The sequence below is a fragment of the Calypte anna genome, chromosome 1 (assembly GCF_003957555.1).
Source record: "Calypte anna isolate BGI_N300 chromosome 1, bCalAnn1_v1.p, whole genome shotgun sequence".
NCBI classification, from domain to species: Eukaryota; Metazoa; Chordata; class Aves; order Apodiformes; family Trochilidae; genus Calypte; species Calypte anna.
In genome coordinates this window covers 71,937,286-71,960,649 of record NC_044244.1, presented here as the reverse complement: position 1 = coordinate 71,960,649, position 23,364 = coordinate 71,937,286, and the positions used below count along the sequence as shown (strand labels likewise).

Genomic DNA, 23,364 nt, shown 5'->3' with positions numbered 1-23,364 from the left:
CCTTAAAATAAGAACTAGCTTAAAAGAATATCTTCATCTGTGAGCCCAAGCTATTTTGAAAAATGAAGCTTGGGTAGTGTTTTCATGATACTTAAACTACTTTCCTGGTTTTAGGTAGTTCTTTATAAAGGTGGATTCACAGATTAAATCAAGAAGAAATGGACTTTGAGACATTAAGTGAGGTTGTAGCTTTATCTAAATGAATGTTCCAATACGAGGTATCGTTTCACTTGCAGATTTTTCCTGCAATTCTTGATGTGTTCAGGTGATATTTGGGGTGTGCTTCTCCACACTGCCCACAAAGAGAGACAGATTGTTATTAGATTTCCACTTGTAGCATGTTTTTAATACGGGCATGGAGACTAAGCCACTGACTGCATAATATGGGCAACCTGTTTTTTGTGAAGTATGGATGTGTTGATGGAGAAGGGAGAAAAATCCAAAGGGATAGAGAAGCTCTTTTAAGCTCCATCAGGCAATAAAAGCTACTATTTCCACGTTTAATATTACTGTGAACATAGTAGCATGTATTAAATTAAATATATAGGTTTAATGTGGGTAAGGGCATGGTTGTTGGAATGAAAAATGCGTATTAGAGGAGCTTCTCATTTAAATGCATTATTTCATTAGCCAACTGCAGTTCATTGAAAGGGTATGTTATTCAGTAACTCCCATGTAGTTTTGTTAGGCTTGTACCCTAATGAATGTTTTGTTGATTTAATGAAGCAATGTAAATTTTAAAAAAATTATTTTTTTTTAGACGTGTTAGTATTAATAGTTTCAAAGTGCCCTTCTTGATGTTCTTGTCAAGGAGGCTGAGTTAACAACCTATTATTATGTATTCCTTACTGAGCTGTTAATAGCTCAAGAATTTTTTGCAGGAATTCATCTGCTGCTCATAAAAACATTTATGTTACTGTAGGAGCTTCGCCAGGTTGATGCATGTTGTATCTGAAATGACCTTGCACAAACTATCTGGGTTTCTTGCATATACTGCCAAAGTATTAACTTGTATTAACACAGAGGCGATTCTTTAGTGACTGACACAGCCCTTCCTTTTTAAAAAGGTATTGGGCACCTGTCAGGACATTTCTTTTGAATTTTTTAGGTTTTTTTTTCTTTGTTTTTAGCAATTCCAGAAATATTATTTCTGCTCAAGTTAATTATATTAGAACTTGCCACTTCCCTGGCAGGGAGCAGAACTTGCTTTGTCAATTTTAAAAATGTAAAATTAGCAGTTTATCTTACTAAATTTAGACTGTCTCATTTGTTTAGATCTTTTTAGATTGTTTACTGGAGAAGAGACAGACCCCCCACTTACCTGTCTCTACATCCTCTTTGGGGTAGTTGTAAAGAGCATTAAGCTCTCTCCTCAGCCTCCTCTTCTATAGACTAAGCAATCCCAGTTCCCTCAGCTGCTCCTCATAAGACTTGTGCTCCATACCCTTCACCAGCTTCACTGCTCTTCTCTGGACTCACTCCAGCATTTCAGTCTCCTTTTTATCCTTCTTGGCCCAAAACTGAACACCGAATTTGAGGTGTGACCTCACCAGCACTGAGTACAGAACAATCACTTCTCTAGTCCTGCTGGCCACACTTTTTCTGATGCAGCCAGGATGCTGTTGCCCTTCTTGGCCACCTGGGCACACTGCTGGCTTATATTCAGTGGCTGTTGGCCATCACCCCCAGGTCCTTTTCCTCGAGGCAGCTTTCCAGCCACTCTTCCCCAAGCCAGGACCATTTCATGGGGTTGTTGTGGCTCAAGTGAAAGACACAGCACTTTTCTGTATTTCCCATCTAGAAAATATTCAGTAGCAAAGGAAAAGACAAAAGTGTACTCTTCTAAGAATAAAAAGTATTTCTGTTGAAGATTCAACTTAGGGTCAAACCAATCTTAAAATCAACCGAGTTCCTCTAGTGGTCTTAGAACCCTGAAAGGCTGGAACACATTTTAATAAGGAGTTGGAAAGGCTTGTTGCCTCAAGACTTTTTGCAAGGGCATTTCTAAATATGCATTCATAACACAAAGGAGTTAAAATTTTCCTTCGAAGTGTTACAAATCTGACAAAATGTCCAGGGACAGAGCCCTAATAAAAATCCTGGACCTAACTGCCTATGTATAGTGTATAGGGATTCTGAAATAAGGTACTTTAAGCAGTTTTTGCCATCAGCATCATTAAATCTGAGTTTTGAGTAGCTGACTCAGTGCTGTGCCACATTTTTTAGGATTTCTGGATTCACTTGCATTTCACAGTTTTGAAAATATGTTGTTCTTATTTTGTCAAAATACAGCATTGGCTACCTTGTACCGTCCTGAGTTACCATCACTGCAGAAGTCCTCTGAAAATGGGATCATTGGTGTTCTGTTGACATTCCACTTCATTTGTAAGGCCCTTTCTTATATTTAGAATAAATTCACATTTCAATGTGAAATAGAGGAAGCACAGTTTTGGGTTCTCCCATGAGAAAATGCAGCAGTTTTATATGTACAGCATAACTGTGATTTTACCGATGCTGATAATGGTAGATGTGAGATTTCCTGCCGGATGTCTCAGCAACTTAGAGACCTTCAGATGTGTGGACTGTGGATTTTTTTATTAGAGGTTTTTTTACATCAGGTGAATTGGGCCCCTTTTTTTGTTACCTTTCCTCCAGGGTTTTGCATTTCCAATTTTACAGTTTCATTATCCAGTGACCTATTTCCATCTTTAACTAGAAGTAATGTTCCTGTGATATACAGAGATGTGTTGAGCTTGACAGAACAGATCACAGATATTCATGGTTATTCACTGCTTCTTATAAACAAGGAACTGGAGCATATTCAATGAAATAATCAGGAAGCACATTGTATGACAGAAACTCTGTATTTTTTAAAACGGTTTGTAATTAAACCTGTTACCTAGGGAGGGATATGTTGGAAACCACAAGCAAAACCAGCTCAAAATATAAGTAAATCCAAGTCTATCATAAGTTGTAAAATGTAATAAAGCAAGTTTAGCTAATTCTGAAACACACTAACATGCAGATTGCTGAACTCTGAAGATGTGTTAAAGGTGAGTATCAGGAGAGCAAACTTGTATTTATGTAGAGTCTCCAGTGGGTATATAGGACCTGATTTAAACATTTGAACTTATTTACATCTTATACACCAAATTAATGACTTCATTATTAGTCTACTGACTGTATGTGCATAGTTCTCTGGGCTTGTTTCACAATAAAAAAGTGAAAGAAGACTTCAAATCTTCAGATTTTTCAGGACTGCATCTATTTCCTGTTGATCTATATTTTTCAGTGGGTTAATATTCTCTGGAGTATTAGGTATCTTGGAGGAAACCGTGCTCTACTGTAAAAGATGACAGCAATAATATTGAGTATTGGTTGAGTTGAAGAAGTTAGTTCATGGTTGCAGTAGCTCCTTCCTCCTTCCTGACACAAGAAGACAGTGCAGAGGATAATAAAATCAAAATCCATGAAAAAATAAGAAAAATCCTCAGGGGCAACAGCAGAAACTGGCATTTTTACATGCTGGTTAGGAAGACTCCTGGAGATTACTGGTGTAGAGGTTTTAATTAGTAAATATTTTCAATTAGGAAAAAAAATATTATCAGTGTAGCAAATAACTTCTAGAAAGATGAAATGTAATATCTGCACATATTTGATGATTCAAGTCATGTTCCTCAACTCCCCTTATATTCTGAATTGCACCCTATTCCATCATCAACTTCAGGCACAGACCTGTTTTAGTTCCTTTCCGCTTAATCTCTTTGTCAGTATAATCAGCAGCTGCCTTTACACCTGGTGTTCCCATTTGGCCCACCATGTTAACCACAAGCTTTTGGTCTGCTCACCTCTCACCTGGTTGTGTTGGCAAGTATGTTGATACTGTTTTAGAGTCACCCTGTCCTCATCCCTTCTCATTTAATTTTCTGTTTTTCATGGTTCACCTCACAGCAATTTATTTCTGCCTTTCCAGGTATATAATCCAATTAAAATTAGGTTTTGCTGAGTCTTGACCTTTCTGTAGTTTTGGTATGATTGGTTATCTGTTCTTCCCCATTTCTTGTTGACAGCTTCACTTTATGTATGGGGAAAGTGATGAGCTGGCTGACAAGCAATCAAAATATAAAATATTGAAAGGCCAAACAGGTAAAGCATACTTTAGTATTCCAGCTCCCTGAACTGTTACATCTCAGTTTAATCCAACGGTGGTCAGGAAAGGAAGGGGGAAGAATCCAACCTGAAGTGGCTGATCCCTTAAAATGCTGCAGGTTTCTTATTTAAAGCAAATAGTAAAGCCATTGGCAGTTTTCTCTATGGCTGAACTTTTTCCTGTCAGAGTTTTCATCTTAGTTCAGAATGGTCCTCAGATTTTTGCAATCACTTTTCTAAATTTACTTTAAGTTTGTTGGCCAGCTGGAAACCAAAAGTCCAAGATTTTTAGGAAGCGTATTTTTAAGAATATGAATGGCATCTTTGACTATTATTTCTATTGTTGTAATTTTTTTTCAGTCTATATAGCGATGAGAATTAACCTAATCCTGTTGATCAAATTGTAATCAGATAGTGCTTATAGTGATATGAACACTTTAGGATCTGTGAGTTTTTTCTCTAATACCATCCAAATACTACTGATGGCATTTGTGTGAATAGATATGACGTAGGTCTCCTAAGAGAAAATAAGGTACAAAATTAGGAAATATATAGTGCCTTTCAAAGAGAGACTTTGAGTTTCCCAGGTGTAGTTAATTTTACTTATTTCAGTGTAATTACTCCTCATCTTTGTAAAATGAGAAGCAAAATATGACTGGGGACCAAAGCCATTCAGAAAGTGTTATGAAAATATTTTATGACAAAGAAATAAAATAATTTTTGATAATTATTTGGGACAAGTTAGTTATGAGAGGAACATAGGCAGTATAAATTAAAGGTAATTTCCATAAATTAGAGGTGTGAGAGCTCTTTTATTTTTTTTTGGTAAAAGATTCACAGTAGGTATAAACTCCACAGTTAGATGTTATTTGTCTTTAATAGATTCTATTTTAACTGATTAATTACATATTGGCTATACCTAGTACTTATCTACTGTTGTATTCTAAAGTGTATTGCAACATTAACGTTAAGCTGACTCGGGAGGGAGTTAAGTGTCATCATAGCTTATTCCATGAGAAAAGTAACAAAAAGGTTGAAGATTTTATTTTATGTTGGACCAGAGCTATGATTTAAAAAAATTCCTGTCTTGCAGAATTCTATCCATTCCTTTAAAATAGTATTTCTTCTTTATATCACATTTTTTATATCTTTCAAACAGATGTGTTTAGAAAAGAGGAAAATTTTGATCAAACAGTCTGCAAGAAGATTCTTTTTTGTTACTGGTGCTTTTATTTAAACACTGATAATGTCTGAAACGTGGAACTCCAAACCTTCTTTACTTTAGTGTGGTACTTATTCAGCTTTGACATTGTGTTGTATTGCACAGGAGAAAGACCTGGTCCCCGTGGTATATAGATTCAATCTCTGTTAGTATTTCTTTCTGTTAAGTGATAGTGCTTTGAAGAGGCTAAGCTTAAGTACAGAGTTTTCATGTTGGAGGACAATGGATATAAACTGGAAAATGTATGTGCAAGCAGCTAGTAAATTCAGTTGCCATTTCACTGGACTCTTTGTGTACATATACACTGGAAGTTGTAGGTTTTCAGCTGACAGAAGCCTTTGAAAATAATTGTTAGTTTAAGAAACCATTTTAGTTACCCGTGGGACTCGGTGGACTGAATAAGTTGCCTGTCATTCATAAATAAACTAGAGACAGGGAAACTGCAAAAGATTGGTAATTTCTGGAGCTCCATTTTATATTCTAAATGATAGAAAATTACATTTGGTTATCTTTTTCAACTGCTAGAATAAGGTCTGGTATTGTTTTAATTAGAGCCATGGTTCACTCTCCCACTTAGATTTTAACAGTGATAAATCTTATGCACCTAAAAGTGCCTGGATTTTTATCAGTGCTTTTATCAGTGGTAACGTTAATCTTTTAATAGTTATTTGAGGACTATAAGTACAATTTGGATTTCAGCTTTATTTTCATTAATTTTTTTCTGAATATTTTTAATTATTTATACTTTTTCTCACATGTACTATCAAAGTGTAAACTCTTTGCAGTATGAGTCTACATTGATGAAAGGTCATCACATTCTGGTAGTTTTATCAATATTTTATTTAATATGTGTGCAAAAGTCTGTGTAAGGTCTGAAGTAAGGTGAGGATAAAATTAGCAGCATGTTCACATAGGCGTGGCATGTAGAGGTTATCAATTTGTTTACAAGTGTTAGTGTCATCAGAGGGAATCACTTTTCTTCTGAGCATATGGGAAAATAGTAATACTCAACACTATAATATAACATCTGGATATTGAATGGGTATGACATTCATTAACAAAGTAGCTACTTTGAGTGAAGCATAATGAAGAGCTATCATTTAATCTGATTATGTTATGCAGTGGAAATGTCTCATTCTAGCATATGGTGAGGGGACTGATCCAGCTATTCCGGTGCATTGAAACAGCAGAAAGCTAATTGTTATTTTTTATACTCTAATCCTGCTGCTCCATTAAATCAGTTTGTCTGGTCTTAGGTCATTAGCACAGCTGTAACTTCCATTCAGTCACTCTGTTTCTTTAGATATGAAAAAATGTCTTGACTATAAAACCAAGTATAAAATTAGAACAGATGCATATTCGGGCACTCAGACAGAGGTGGCTGCAGTAAAGAGTTCAACTCTGAAAGGTCCTTGTGTTCATGTGCAGGCCAAATTGTCCTGGATTTGTGAACACTGTTGGGTGTAGTCAAAACTGAATCCATTGACAAGAAAAATCACACAAACAATAAGAAAAACACAATTTCTGTAGAAAAAAGCCAGCATTTTCAAAGTTCATAATGTTGTTCTGTTTAACTGGGATATCTAGTAATAGGTTCTGTATGGAGTGGTGGAATGACATTGACATCACTTGTCATTTGGATTATATTTATGTTTTAATTACAGATTTTTTCCAAGATAATTTTGCAGTAGGCTATAAAAGAGGTCTTATTAATTTCCTTGTATCAGATTCTGATGAGTATATTTTACTAGATAAACTCCTTTAACCTGAGTTTAAACCCTCAGCCCCTGTATTCTCAGAACTGCATCTTGTGAGACCTATACTACATCAAAAATGCTGCTCTGATACTTGGTTACATCCAATGGGAAATACAGACATATCAGTGATATTTTTCTTCTATTTTGCAGATTTTTTAGTAGGCCTCTGTAGTTACCAAGAAATACAGCACATCATAGTCCTTGACATTTCCCCTTTATCATGGTCCCATAGCTGCCCATGTCAGAGATCCAGCATAGAGCATATTGTGGCTCTTTATAGCCCACATAACCAAACCATTCTTCCTTCCAAGAGAAAATAGGATGCATGGCAGAAGGGCTGATACATGTCTAAATTTAGATTAAATAAAACCCTTTAATTAAATATTTAACATTTAATTAAATAAGACCCTTAATTAAATTAATAAGACCCTTTAAATAAGGGTCTGGTAAAAGCATGCACTAACATGCAGGAGGTGGATCCAAGTCCTGCATGTAAAATTCACTTTTTGAACCCAGATCTGTTCAAAAGTAAGTGCATATTACCTTTTTCAAGAAAAAGACAAAACATACCATACTTCTCTACAGGCCTGAATTGTTCTGAGACCATCTTCAGCCTTCCTCGGAAAGATCATGGCAGAAGTAGTGGCTTGCCTTGAGAGCCACCCCCATCAACCTCAAATTGTGTCTCCCTGTGAAAAGCTCTGGCTTTCCGGGTAGGCTGCAGATGTAGTCATTGTTGCAAGGAGGGATAAATGCCAAAGCATCCACTTTTGGAGAAAGGTATTATGTGTGAATCCAGTCCAAAAAAGCTGATTTCTTTGTGTGAAACATTCACATAAAACAATGCGAAGTTTCCAGCTATTAATCGTTTCCTTTTGAGTTTAAGCAACTGTCTCCTCAAGTACATGCTTCTGAAGCTTCTTCCTCTCAAGCACCAAGGTGACAGGTTCCCTTTCCCTTATTTCACTTGCAATAGCAAATCCTACTCCCTTTCACATGTGACAGCAGTATTACTTTCATGATCACGGAGTCTTAGACATCGTTTTTCAGATCTTGTGATGGAGGGCATAAGAGGCTGCAGAAAGAAAAGAAGAAAGGAGATGGGAGGGCAAAGTGATGGAACCACTCAGGGCCTCTTGCAGGCATCCCCAAGCAGGTGGGAAGGGACAGCAAGTCCTTGGGGGTGACCAAATACCTGCCACTGCCCAGAAGGAACAGGCAGAAATCACTAGCCCTCAGGAGCTCCTGTTAGCCACAGGCTGACAGAGGGACCCATTTTGTTGATTAAATGTTACCATCACTGTCCTTGTCACCCTTATGATCTCAGACCAAATAAAAATAATGAATTATGCTGTATAACTGTCTGTCCATATCTCTGGCTAGGGACCCACTATAGTCCAAATGCAAGTAAGACAAGCAGTAATTAGCCTATAATAACCAATATACCGTGACACATAGAACAGATTTTCTTTTTCAGAAATTACTCCCTGTTCTTTGCTGCCCCTGCGCTTGTTCTGTGGGCTTCAGGGAGTAAATCTGATCATTGAATCTTGGGAAGTCTTCACCAATTTTTGGCAAAATTTCTATTTCCATCCTCTTCAGAAGGAACCTGTTTCTTCTTACAGTTCCATCAAATTATTCTGAAACTTTATTACTGCAATTTCTCCTGCAGATCAAAAAAACCTCCAAACAGAAACAACAAAAAACCCAAACCAAAACAAAAAAAAACCCCACAGTAAATTATTAAATGCTTAGAACTTGATTTCAAGCAGCAAGGTAGACTGGAAATTAAACTGTCTTGCAACTATTACATTGTACAGTGAAATCCCTTAAATTCTAGTTTCCTCCTGATGTTACAGTTTGCAGAGCCTGAATAAAAATTTCCAGAGTATTTCAGAGTGTAAAGTCTCTATCTACTGAGGTCTCAGCTATGACAGATAGAGCAAATAGTTCTCACTAAATCTTGGAACTGGAGCATACTAATACTTGTAAACAAACATTTTTTGTTTACCTAAATTGTAATTAACATATCCAGAATCTTTACTTCATTGGATGTCATGTCTTTACCTGGACTGAAGTGCAGAAAAGGACTAGTATTGCTATTGTATTTAACAGGCTAGAACACAAACACTGGGCATTTCCTATGATTCAGTGTCATTTTAAGATTGTGCATAATCAGGTGGTTTGGGGTTTTTTTTTCCTAATTTTTGATTTTGAGCTACTTTCTAGCTGGTTTTGAGACTTGATATCTTTGGGCAGAAACGCACACTTTAGTCAGTAGCTTCATTGCTAAACAAGTTCAAGTCATGTTCTCCAAGTTTGCATACCCTAGCCAAGTCACAGGTAAAGTTATATGACCCCTCTACTCATGGAAACCCCTGGATGTTTATAGAAGAAGGTATAGAATAGAAATTAGCTATTTGAGACACACTAACTGTTTGTGAAATGTCCATAAAGTAGTATGAAAACTCCTCTGTATTTGTAAGAGTTCTACATTTACTTACAAATCTGGGTATTTGCCTATTACACCTTTTGTTGTTGTTCTTTTTTGTTTGGTAGGTTGGGTTTTTCCCACATACATGTGTTTTTTTTCAAGTTAAAGCAAGCTTAACCACAAAAAAAAAAAACAAAAAAAAAAACCACAACAAAACACAAAACATCTTTTTAACAGATTGGCCCTCTGTCAGAAGAAAATGGATATTTTCTGAAATTTCTGAAAGAAGTCTAATATCCACCAACATGTTCAAAGGGAATTAATAACATTTTAAGTAAATCTGATAGCTGCAGAAGCTATTAGATAATATACTAATTGTAGTCTCCATCCATAAGATTACATGTAAATTATGTTTTACTATTTCAACTTAAAAACATGCATCTAGCTGTTTCAGAATTTGGTAATAGACTGTAGAAGAAATCAACACTTCCTCTTACTGTAGTTTCTCAAATTATTTCCACAGTTTGAAGTGAGATCATTAGATTGTTTGTGTGGGTTTGGTTTTTAATTTGGTTTTCTTAGCCATGTCCTTGGATGCTTGCTGGGGGGAATACTGATTCACCTGCTGCCCTATGCAAATGTCACTGTTACACCATGACTGTAGCTGGCTCAGCATGTTTCATATCCAACTGCGTTGTTTATGTAAAAAATATATGTATGTTGCTGGGAAGAGTTGGAGGGTCCAACAGAATCTAACTGAAACCTGTTCTCTTGGTTATACCTACTCTGTGAAACAATTTTTTTCCTTCTTAAGAGGCTGGAAGCACACTTTGAATAACCTACGCATACTCTAATATTACTACATGTTATAATAAACGTATATGGTGCCCTATGGGTACCACAGTTGGATTGTTAAGCATATTTCAAGGACATTTCTGCTCAGATACCTTTTTGGAGACAAATCCTGCTGCAAAAAAGTAAAGCTAGCCTTAAGGAACCATATAAAACATTATAGATTACTGATTTATCAGGTGACAGTAACAAATGGCAGGGAATAAACTCTTTTTTAAAGTCATGCCCTCATATAGAAGCATAGTCAATGACCTGTCTAGCAAAAAATACTTAGATTTTACACAGCAATTGACATCGTCTCCATATTCCAGCAGCTTGTCTACAGCAGTAATTCACAATGATCTCTGTGCATCATAATTCTGAATCATCTCTGCAAGAGTCAGGGATTCTCAGCAGATGCCCAGGATCAGCTGCTGGGAGATAAGCGGGGGCTTTTGCAGAGCGTTTCTCCTTATAGAGTGTGAAAGGGAATTTCATGTCTGAGTGCATTACAGCCACCTGGAAAGAGACATCAAGTTCAGCAGCAGTGAGGCAGTTGAACCGTGCTAGAAGTTTTACAGACTTTAAAGAAAAAGTTAATTTTTATTTTCTTTTACCCACAGGCCTACCCACGGATAGCGCCGGCATTTTGGCACTACCTGCGGGTAGAAGTGAGTAGCGGGTATTTGAATACTCCCACACCCTTGCTTTACAACTAGCTAGTATTTACTGGCCCCCTACTTTGTCCATTGTGCAAAAATAATAAGCTGCCATTCTAGCTACCATTTTCTGTGAATGTACTCTTGTACTAATTCCATATTGGTTTTGCTACGTTGTAATTACTAACCCAAGCCACAGAGATGTGATGTGTTTTTATGCAAGATTAAAGACAAAAAAAAATTGAAATCCAAGTCAAGGCATATCATGCGTTATGGCTATAACACAAAATCAAAGTACAGAAATCCATACTTGCACATGCTTAATGAATACGTTTTACATTCGTGAGGAGAATGTGGAGCTTCAGTTCTGCTGTATCATTTTTACAAAGTTTGTAGAACTCAACTTGATACCATTTCTCCCCTCTTTTGTCCCCCAGGAGCATGAGCAGCTCAGCTATTCCTCCACAAGGTCCAAGGCTCCAAGTGTTATCATCACAGGTCTCAAGCCAGCCACCAAGTATGTATTTCATATCAGAGTCAGGACGGCAGCAGGATACAGCGGCTATAGCCAGAAGTTTGAATTTGAAACTGGAGATGAAAGTAAGTTTCACTGAAGGAAAAAAAAAAAAAAAAAAAAGCACAAATACAGTAGAAACAGCATCTAATTGTAAAACAGCGAGACACTGGGAGTTTTAATGGTTGAATCTATACCATTTTCTTATCCCAGAATAGCCACTGATGTACAACAAAAACCAAATAAGCCTCAGCCTCACACTTCTGGATTTATAACAACAAATAGAAATTTTAGGCCAACACTGCAGCTGAAGGAATGTTTTCTTCTGTGAAATTTCCTTACAGGTCCCATCCAATTTGATATATTCTATGATTCTATGATCCTTTCTTTGCTTAAGGAAGGACTTCTCTGTGACATTTAGAAATACTTTTTGTCAGGGTTGACAAATGTCCAGCAGCTTCATGCAGGCTCCCAGAACACAGGGATGGAGTCTCTTCTCTGTAGTTTTTACTGCTCTACAGTACTGCTCTACACTTACAGATTAAAAAAAAATGAAAGCTCTTATATACATTTCCACCAAAAAATAAGCCAGCTAAATTTGCCGGTAAGATGCAAAAAGCCTATATATTGTTATGCAATATGCAAAAAGCTTGATATTATGCATGGTGTTCATGCTCTGAGCAATTTTATATTTATGTCATGTATTGCCTTCCTTGTTCAAAGAAACTGCAAACAAGGTGTTTACAAGCATTTGAAAAAAAAATCTCTGTAGTAGGTACAACACTAAAACACTCATTAATGAAATTACTTTAATTAACCAATTATGTATACCATGTTTTTCATTAGTGTTTTAGACTTCAAGTTGCTTAGGCAAAAGTACAGACTCAAAACTATGTGTTTTCAAGAGCACCCATGGGCTTGCATTCTATTTTCACTGCTTCTTAAATTCTATTTGAAAAATGTTTGAGAGGTAGATTTCCAAGTGCTTAATGCCTAATTGTATTTTCTAAAATTTTCTGTGTGCTTAAGCCAATTGGTTTGAAAAGGAGTTGAGCACTTGGGTGCTTTCAAGAATTCCAGTATATGCTCTCTGCATATTCTGGTGCAATAAATACTAGGCTTTAGGCACCTAGGGACATAACTCTTATCAAAAGTAAATGTTATTTAAACCTCTATAAGCCAAAACTATGTTTGGGAAAATGTGACTTACCCATCTAATTCCACAGAAAGACTGGTTCAAGTGACATTTCTGTCCTTGGTACTGCTGATGGAAACATTTCCTGGGAGTGAGAGTCCACCCACTCCTTCCCAGCCCCACATCTTCCTGGTTGCACTAAAGCAACTTGCTCTTGGGCTGCATGTTGATCACAATGCTCTTAAACATTTATTATCTCTATTACTTCTAAGCACTCAGTGTGAATCTTGATAGTGAAATATAAATCATAGAATCATAGAATTGGCTGGGTTGGAAGGGACCTCAGAGATCATCAAGTCCAACCCTTGATCAACTCCCGCTGCAGTTACCAGACCATGGCACTGAGTGCCACATCCAGTCTCTTTTTAAATATCTCCAGGGACGGAGAATCCACTACTTCCCTGGGCAGCCCATTCCAATGTCTGATCACCCTCTCCAGAAAGAAATTCTTTCTAATATCCAACCTAAACCTCCCCTGGCACAACTTGAGACCATGCCCTCTTATATGTATTATATGTTTGCTTTTTACCAACCTTTTTTGCTTAATCTTCTGCTTGACTAGAAGTATTTAATTTGTTATAAATATAAATCATAGTGTAATTGAAAGGAGGTGCAGGCAGAAGAGTTTTTGTTTATGATCTGTTGAGATGGAGGTCAGGAGAAATTCTGCCTGTGTTTCAAATGGTACCTGGAGGTAGATAAAATCTTCAGTTGCATTAAAAGTGGTTCAAAGGAGCGTGGTCTTATTCAAATATTTATACTGTACTGCTTTAGATTTAAAAGTGGGGGGGGGCAACCAAAGTAAATGCTTGCTGCTGAATATTACTTATTTCAAATTGAAGCAGTACTCAGTGAGCAATCAAATGCCTTTTTACTCTCCAAATACCTTACTTCCTCACATCAGTATTTTGAAAACTGACCTATTCTAAATTTTAAACCAATAGCAGGTGCTTATGATCATTGATTTCTACCCCTTTCATGACATGGACCAAATGTCTGTAACACTGTAACTTTTCTAGACACCCGATAATAATAAATTGAAATGTAACCCCTACTATATACAACCTCAATTTAAAGTCTTACAGTAATGAGGAGCTCACCATTACTGATAGATGGTGCCAGTCCTTAAGCCTCATAATTTAAAATTTGCACCTCATTTTTAGTCTGATTTTTTTATTTACCTTGCACTTTGTAAAGTTTTTCTGCCAAATTAGAAAGCCAAATGATAGAAGAAATCTCTTCCTTATCTGAACTTTTGTATGCCATTTTAAAGAATTCTCTTGTCTTTCCTGTAAATTACATAAATTCTCCCTCTCACTCTCATTAAAAAAACCCCAGTTTTTCCAAATCATGAATTCTGCCTCCAAAATTTTTACATCCTTTTGGAAGCTTAATATCAGAGCTGAACCTGATACTGAATTAAACTGGGAAACTGAATCCATTTATGATGCGATAATCAGACCTAACACCACTTCCCTCCTTATCATTCTGTTGTTTGATTTACTTATAGGTGTAAGCACTTGCTTTCTGAACTAGAACATTGTCTTACACAATTGCAAAACTAGAACATAGCATCATTTTTGTCAGTACCAAGGTACTGGACTACATTTAGATGGGAGAATTGGGGAGGGTTTTGTTGAGACTTGGAGTGCATAGTTGTATCGGTATTCCTGAATGTTAGTTTACCTTTGCTAGTGTGTATCTAACTTAAAAACTGGTCCAAGTAAAGCTGTGTAGGAATCGAGCCAAAGAAAGCTGGTAAATATTCAAGGATCATCTGTGCAAGCCCAGAAGCAATGCATCCCAACAAAAAGAAAGGCAGGCAAGAGCATCAGGAGGCCTGCATGGATGAACAAGGAGCTTTTGAACCCAGATGTAAGAAGAAGGATGGAAGCAAGGATACATAGCCTGGAAAGGAGTACAAAGGAGTAGTCCAAACTGCTAACGCCCAGATAGAATTTAATCTGACTAGAGACATGTAGGGTAACAAGAAAAGCTTATACAGGTTCATCAGTGAGAAAAGGAAAACTGCAATTAATATGAGTCTTTTCCAGAAGGAAATGGGAGACCTGGGCATGCACAATATGGAGAAGGATGAAGTACTCAATGACTTTTATGCCTCTGTCTTAACTGCCAGGGCTCTGGCCATACCACCTAAGTTGCAGAAGGCAAAGGCAGGGACTCCAAGGAGGAAAATCCACCCATTATACAAGTAGAGCAGGTTCAATACCATCAAAAGAATCCAAATGTAAAAAGTCTATGTGAACTAACAAGATCCACCCACAGCACCTGAGAGAACTTGTGGATGAAGTTACAAAGATGCATTTGAGAAGTCATGGCAGACAAGATACAGATTTGATGGATGGACCACTTGGTGGATAAGAAATAGGCTGGTTGCTCATACTCAGAAGAGTTGTGGTCAGTGGTTCGATGTCCAAATGGAGACCAGTGACAAGTGATGTTTTTAAGGATTGTTACTGGGACTGGTGCTGTTTAATGTATTTGTCGGAGACATGGACTGTGTAGTTGAATGCACCCTCATCAAGTTGACACCAGTCTGTGTGGTGAAGTCAACATGCTGAAGGTAAGGGATGCCACACAGTGGGACCTTGACAGGCTTGAGAACTGGGCCCATGTTAACCTCATAAAGTTCAAAAAGGCCTGCACTTGCATTGGGGCAATCCCAAGCAACATAGATGTTGGGTGGACAATGGTTTGAGAACAGCCCTAAGGAAAAAGACTTGGGGATGTTGGGTGATGAGAAGCTAAATGTGAGCCAGCAATATGTGCTTTCATCCCAGAAAGCCAACCACATTCTGGGCTGCATCAAAAGAAGTGTGCCCAGCAGATCAAGGGAGGGGACCCTTCCCCTCTGCTCCCCTCTGGTGAGGCCCCACTTGGAGCAGTGTGCCCAGTTCTGGGGCCTCCAACACAGGAAGGACATGGAGCTGTTGGAGAAAGTCCAGAAAAGGGACATGAAGATGATCAAAGGGCTGGAGAACCTCTCCTAAGAAGATAGGCTGAGAGAGTTGGGGTTGTTCAGCCTGGAGAAAAGAAAGCTCTGAGGAGAACTTACAGCAGCCTTCCAGAGGGACTTTTCACAAGGGTTTGTAGTGACAGTAATAATTATAAGATGAAAGAGGATAGATTTAGATACTAGGAAGAAATTCTTCAGTGTGAGGGTGGAGAGACTGGCATAGGTTGCTCATGGAAGTTGTGGCTGCCCCCTCCCTGGAAGTGTTCAAGGCCAGGTTGGATGGGGCTTTGAGCAACCTGATCAAGTGGGAGGTGTCCCTGCCCATGCAGAGGGGTTGGAACTAGATGATCTTTAAAGTCCCTTCCAACCCAAACCATTCTATGGTTTATTACTCTGGGAGTATGCAGCTCAGCTGAAAATTTTCTAATTTTTAAAATTGATATTCTTCCAAATAATTCTGAAACAATAAGGCAGTCTACTGCATCTCCTTCCATCTCTGCCCATTAGAAACAAGTTACCTTGTGAAAATTCCTCATTTGCAATTACTATTTGTAGTCTTTAAGTTATCCAGATTTAATTAATTTAACGTGAGCTATACTGATTTTGTGTAAGGTTAATATTTCATTAGCAGAATAATATTCTAAAAGTCTGTATTGTCAACAGAAAACTTAACAAGCAACGGCCTCATAAAAAAAATATTTCAAGTCCTGTGTTTGATAAAAATTTTTCTCAGTTGGCATTAGCTTGTAACATCCTTTAGCTCTACCAGCTGTATAACTTACAGTTTTAGCATCTAGAGGAGAATTCCAGGACCAGTTGCAGGTGAACATCCAAGATTATTCCATTCACCCTGCTTGATTATTGATATAATTTTTAAATAAATAGTGGTGAAGTGAGCAGTCAAAAATTAGGATTTTTCTTTAAAGTGATAGACAAATTCTAAAAAAAAGTAGTGTTTCCTCATTTCTGAGACATGCATATCAGTATTCTAAAACATACTGTCCTTGGTGGGACAGTGCTATCATGCCTTCTCCAGTTTAGAGATTGAAATACTTCAAATAGCTGAGCCACTTAGGTTTTATAGGATAAAATTTCATACATACAACATTTTGGTGTAATTATTAATGGTGCTGCTTGAGGCAGAAATAAGACCAACTTTGTAGCAGCAATGAAAAAACAGTAAGTTAATCATGGAATGTTGATTTAGTTTTAAGAAACACCTTCACTTTCTGACCAGCAGACTGAGGCTGCCATTCCTTGGGGAGCATTTTGTTGCTGAACTCTTCTCCCTGCTGCAGACAACAATAAATGGAACATCCAGAAGAGTAAAATTTATATTTTCTTTGTGAAAGGAAACAGCTAAAAAAGTCAGAAAAATTCTCTTCAAGGAAAAAAGGATGTTGTCAGGCATTTGTTCTGCTGTTGAAGCTAAGAGGTTGCTGCTGGGAAATGTAATACCTTCTGCAAAGCACAGTAACTACTGCTTTTGACTCGGTTCCTTATTGACATTTTATTCAGTCTCCCTGTTTCAGCACCTGCTACACACAGTTAAGGCAAAACATTTATAGCAATGCTGACAGGGTTTTATACACTTGTACCACTTTATACACGTGTACCACTGCTGTGGCTATAAATTGAGGCATAACTTCACTCATAGTTCCTTTAATGTATAGAGTCATAGAATCACAGGATAGTTTGGATTAGACAGGACCTTTAAAGATCCTCTAGTCCACCCCACTGCAATAAGCAGATCTCATCTTCAATGAGATCAAGTTGCTCAGAGCCCTGTCTAACCTCACCTGGAACAATTTCAAGAGTGGGGCAATTTCAAAACGTCTCTGGGCAACCTGTACACCACTCCCATAGTAAAAAAATTTCTTCCTTATGCCTAATCTGAATCTACTGGTTTTTAGCTCAAAGCCACTGCCCCCTGTAGAGATAACTCCTGGTTGCATCAGGAGTACCTAGTATCAGGAATACCAACTATCTCAGTCATCATAAAAAACTCTGGTCCTCCCTAGGATAGAATAAAATATATTCTAAGAATAAAAATCTATTTGTCCCAAGGCTTTAATCTCTAACTGTTTTGTCTCTCCCCCCTTTCTCTCTCCTTCTCTAAATAGCTGTTTAGGGATGACTTTTTAATCTGGTTGTTTGTCGTTTTTTTTAAATCAGTGATTCAAAACACTCTTTTTTTCCTGGAAGAATATCTCCATTCTTTCCAGAACTCCAAAGCTCAAGGGAGGGGGCCATTATTGTTTCAAACACATGCTCTGATTCCTGCCACAAGAATGAAGCTGTGCGTGGGATTTTTAGAAGCCTATTGAATTGCCAGTGCAAAATGGAGAATTTTTTTTTATTTATTTTTTTAAATGTATGGTATTTTGACAAAAGTAAATTAAATTTCTGCTTGAACAGAGCAAATAAGACAGTGCATATCTCATATTTAGAAACTGTCTTGCTGAATGTCTCCCCATGTCTGCCTAATCCTACTGTTTATTCAAGAGTAGTCAGCACTGGATGCCTCAGAATGCCACATTTTAATCTTGAAGTGTTTCCTTACTCTGTTTTATATTTTCATCCATTTGTTCTTCAAATAGACTTTGGCTTACCTAATTTCTCTACTGTATGTTCCCAGAAGCCCCAGAGACCTTACCTTTCCTCTGCATTTCTTAAACAAGAGCAACAGCCTTGCTCAGATCTCACACTGTTTGCACAGGCTGTCCATTCATCTGCTGGTCAGGAGGCTAGCATTAGGGGAAATACTTAGAAGGCTGCCAGTGAATATATATCAAGAAGTTTTACATTCTTGTGCTAGTAATGGCATTGTTTTTCTCTTTTTAAACTCCTTTTTGAAATTTCCTTTCCATGGCCTCCTCACTTTCCTGCATTCCCCCCTAGGCTGGAACCCATCAGCTCACTGCAGCAAGGAACTATAGCACTTCTGAAAATGTAAAGGTTACTCTAATAAAGTCTAGCTTTATACTTTTCTTTCTTATTATTCTTAAGTACCATTTTTTACAATGCTTTGTAAATCCATCTGACAGCCAGTTCCTCTATTAACAGCTCTGCTTCTTTCTGTCCATACATATCTTACAGCCACTGAGTCTTATCTGTCGAGCTGTCTTCTGTGACTTTATCTTTTACTCTACTGGAAGGTCCACTGCCTGATAGGTGTCAAACTGAAATAACTAAATGATGTAGCTAAGAAACAGAAGTGAGCTGTCATTAGGACTTCCAGCCCTTTTATACAAAATACACAACCTTTTAAAAGATTTTGGCAAAATTTCCTCAAAGAAAATAAAGGAGAACAGAGATGGAAGATCCATCCTCTTGCACTGTGACTGAAGAGTCTGCACCATTTCTTCCAGTCTGCCCAGTGAGTAACTGAAGAAGCCTTGGGACATTTCCCTTCAGCCCTCAAAGGAGGTAAAACACAGCTTTTCCTCCACACACTTGGATGAAGAGCCCAGAGAAGAGCTGAGGGAGAATATAGGGCATGGATGTAAAAAGTAGATGCTGGGAGCAGAGCAGACACCAGGTTGGATGCAGAAGAGATTTCTGGGTGTGGTGTTACGTAAGGAAGCTGAAACTATGCAATTAAACACTTAAAATGTAATTTTTGTTATATAACCTGAGTTAAGCACAAAGAGCAACGGGGGCGAAGACTTTGGATATATATTTCTGGGTACATGTATGGTATGTGCTGCAGTTTTGTATGATATATGCTGCAGTTTTAAAATCAAATCACTACTTTGACTAACCATACTAGTTTTATCTACAATGTCTTTGAAGAGTTTTGACACGTATATGTATATATATGTATTCTGTATATATGTATACAGTCTAATAATCTGGGGTAAATAATATATCCTTCCTTTTCTTTGTCTTATGCTAGTGATTTTTTCAAGTGTATTTTTGCCAACAATAGTTTATTGAGCAGACAGGCAGAGAGAATGAAACATATTGCTAGACAAAGTAGCCAGCCAAACCAAGCTAAGCTTCCTTATGCAACTGCACACTGCTAGTGGTTTATATATTTCTGTTACAAGAGCACTTCCTCACCCCTGTGCCTATCAGCTTTAAAGGTCAAATGGGATATGGCCCCATAGATGATACAGCCACATTCTTTCCTATGATGACAGATCTAGTAATCATTCTTGTGTGGGATGGATTTAGGTGGTGCATGGTCAGGGTATATGAGATTGTACACTGGACATTGTAGAGACAACAAAATACTGATTTTAGCTATGTGAGTACTGGCCATGTTGTCTAATAAATGAGATTCTGAAGACAAATTCTATTTACTTCTCATGATTAAATGCACTACTCAATAATATGTACACAAAGAGATGAAATAACGTTGCAGGAACTTGCTTGGCTTTTCAATATTGTAATTGTTTTTTAAACTGACTTTTTCTGTCTTGCATAATGAGGAATAGTCCTGGGGAGAAACACAGGGTCACATAGTAATATGCATAGCTGATGGAGAGGAAAAAATAAGGAAGAAAAAGCAGGAAGCAATAAAAAAGAATCAAGAGCATGCACAAAGGAAACAATACATATTAAATCTCTTGTTATTTACAACTTCACCTCAGGAGAAAACTGTAGAAATGAGAAAAGAACAGAGATATTAAGGGGCATGATGAATTTAATTTAGAATGGCAAAATACTTAAACAGTTTCATTACTGAGTGTCCCTAATTACCATCTTCACACTGCTTAGAAAATGTTTTGTGGAACCTTTTACCTGCATGTGAGAAGTCTGTATATGCACATACACATGTGTTTATATATATATATATATATATATGTTGTTCACTTCATCATGCCTTTATTGATTTCTAGAAGGATAACTCCAAGCAAAAATAATTATTTCCTTGATTTTGCCTTACCTGCTTCTCTGTCAGTTTTAACAAATCCCCATTTTCCAAATATACTTGTCTGTCATTTGACATTTTTATCTGACAAGTAAATTAAGGTCATAAGGATGTTTCAGGATTGAAATCCCCTTCTAGTTATTTGGCTACTTGAAAAAAAAATCCTAATATATTGGACTCTGGCACCTCTGCCAAAAAAGTAAAGCACAAGATAAATAAAATGATCACTCATTAAATACATACAGTCTCAGCTAAAAGTTGTATTGCTGAGAGGGGTGAAAGACCTAAGTCTGTCTGAAATTTCTCCCCTTCATGATTTTGACTCTTATTCCTGCTAGACAAAAAAAACCCAACTCATTAAATTGATAGATTGCATTCTGTTTTAGCTGAAACACTAAAAAATAAAAGCTCCATTCGCCAGAAATGATCCAGGGCATGTGACTTGCTTCACTTCAATAGTTGCAGAGTGCTTTTTTGGACCGTGCATTAAGTTCCTACATTTGCACCTTTAATTCTCATGCAGAAAGGCCCTGAGTTGTCTCCTTGGAAATGAATGTTTGTTGCAGAGAACCACAGCTTGTTTATGCAAGCCCGTGGACTGCTTTTCTCCTGCTGAATTCACTGCTTTTGCATTCCTCTTTCCTACGTGGAAATGGACTGCAGTTTGTCCTCTCATTTCCATTGGAGAGATGCGCAAGACAGTCTCATCTGTAAACTTTTTCTCTTCCATTTAGAGCTTCAGACTGTGCCTGGCTATAACAATCTTTGCAACATTTAGCACAACCCCTGCTGGTCTGAAAATAGTATTTAGCATTTGATTTGGAGAGCCTGTTATTATTTGCATTGTTACTTGTGTGGCATGCTATTTGCTATGTTGTATTTTTCTAACTAAATCTGACCCTGTGGAACATAACACAATGCAGAGCTAGAATCCCATAGTATCACTAGATACCATTTTGGAGATTAGCTATTCACTGGGTATTTGCTACATTCTTGATTGGAACATGTATGTATTTAATTTGTCTATGGTGAGCTTATGACCACAGATGACTCAATGCCTTGTAATTAAATGCATTTGCATATTTCCATTTATTTATATGGGCAGAAACCTAATGGCAGAAATTGAAGAGGCTGGTTTTGCTGAAAATTTGACAAACTGCTATTGTTTTTATTTGCTTTACTACTATTACAAAGACAGTTTACACTGCCAATTTCTAAACCACTCTCAAGTATTATTTAGAAGCCAGTTTTTATTCTTGGAATGGGCATTTTATGAGGCTTTGTGAGCAGTGTGTACATTGTATTGCGCTTTATTAATGGAGAGATTATAACCTGCTAATCTTATTCTTCTAGCAAGCTAGGTGATATCCCTAAAGTTTAATCATCTGGTACCTAAGGAAAGGTGAAGATTTTGCTTATGAAACAGCTTGGAAGTTTAAAAAAATCAAAGTTTCTTTCTTTATAAATCTAAAATTTATTTTCTGTGTTTTTTATACTGCTGCCAGAGATTATTTAATAGAATTATGTATTCTCCTTTCAGAACATTGTTATGTTTCTTTTGGAAATAGAAAGTAAGAATTAGGTAAACTGAAGGTGGTAAAAATGTCCAAGTGTAACTGAGTTTAAGATATGAAATTTTAAGAAATAAAACTATCACAAGACAGGAGATAGAGAAAGAACTCAGCTTAGTTATTTTTCTGCTCATGTAGTACCTGGACAATGAGGACCAACTGTACTATAAGTAAGTACTTTGTCAATGTCAAGATTTAATATTATACAGAATAAATTAATAAAAAGAGCAAGTGCCTAGAGACCAGATAATTTCAGGTGAAATTTTTAAACTCCTAAATGTCCTACAAAAAGCAAAGTGTTGCAGTGTTGCCAATCTCCAGAGCATGTTATAGCTATAACTGTATACATGTTGTGACAATGAAAATAAACAGCAGACATACACACACAGTGTATGTCTGTGTAAACACCAGACATACAGAATGTGTATAGCACATTAAGTGTGCTGTTTCTGCTTTGCCTTTTCCTGAGCCCAGTTTAGTACCTCTTCCATACATAGAACTGCTGCTGATTTCAGTGAATGAGCTGGATGAAGAGAAGGTCTGAGTGAGATGCAACATTAAGTTACATAAAGCAAAAGAAAATATATGTTCTAGTTTGGTGTCCAAAATCCCATCATATTCAAACTTCAGTAAATCATGACTGATACTGCCAACTCCGCATTTTAAAATTCTGTAAACATCTTCTTCCTTTCATCATAGTTACTGCATGGATTATGGTATATTACTTCACAGGCTCATTCACGTCTGATGTCCTTCCTAAGCTATTACACTGGAAACTATTACATTGTAATTGAAGCATTTGACCAGTGAAATATTATCATCTATCCTGCAAGAACCCTGGCCAATTGAGCTTTAACCTCTTTTCTTTGGGCTTCTCTTTCAGCTTCTGATATGGCTGCGGAGCAGGGACAGATTCTTGTAATAGCCACTGCTGCTGTTGGTGGATTCACTCTCCTGGTCATCCTCACTTTGTTCTTCCTGATCACTGGGAGGTAATTAATACTGCAGTGTTCTCATTGACTCGGGCTAACTCATCCAAAACTAAGAATTTAATAAAAATGGTTAGGTAATTCACCACATTTTAAGTGCTACAATAAGGGTTGGGCATAGCAGAGTCAATGTTCTCTTTGTTCAGCACTGCTCATGCCCAGAGTTCTGTTGTGAGTGTTGTATTTT

The 23,364-nt window shown here is 37.2% G+C and overlaps 1 protein-coding gene across 1 annotated transcript in view; it reads left to right on the top strand.

Annotated features, from left to right (window-relative positions):
- Window positions 1-23,364, top strand: part of EPHA6 (EPH receptor A6) — a 448,506-nt gene that overhangs the window by 304,894 nt on the left and 120,248 nt on the right. The window contains 3 exon segments of the mRNA XM_030446408.1: window positions 11,017-11,064; window positions 11,490-11,652; window positions 23,072-23,180. Coding sequence (XP_030302268.1) covers window positions 11,017-11,064; window positions 11,490-11,652; window positions 23,072-23,180 — 320 coding nt within the window.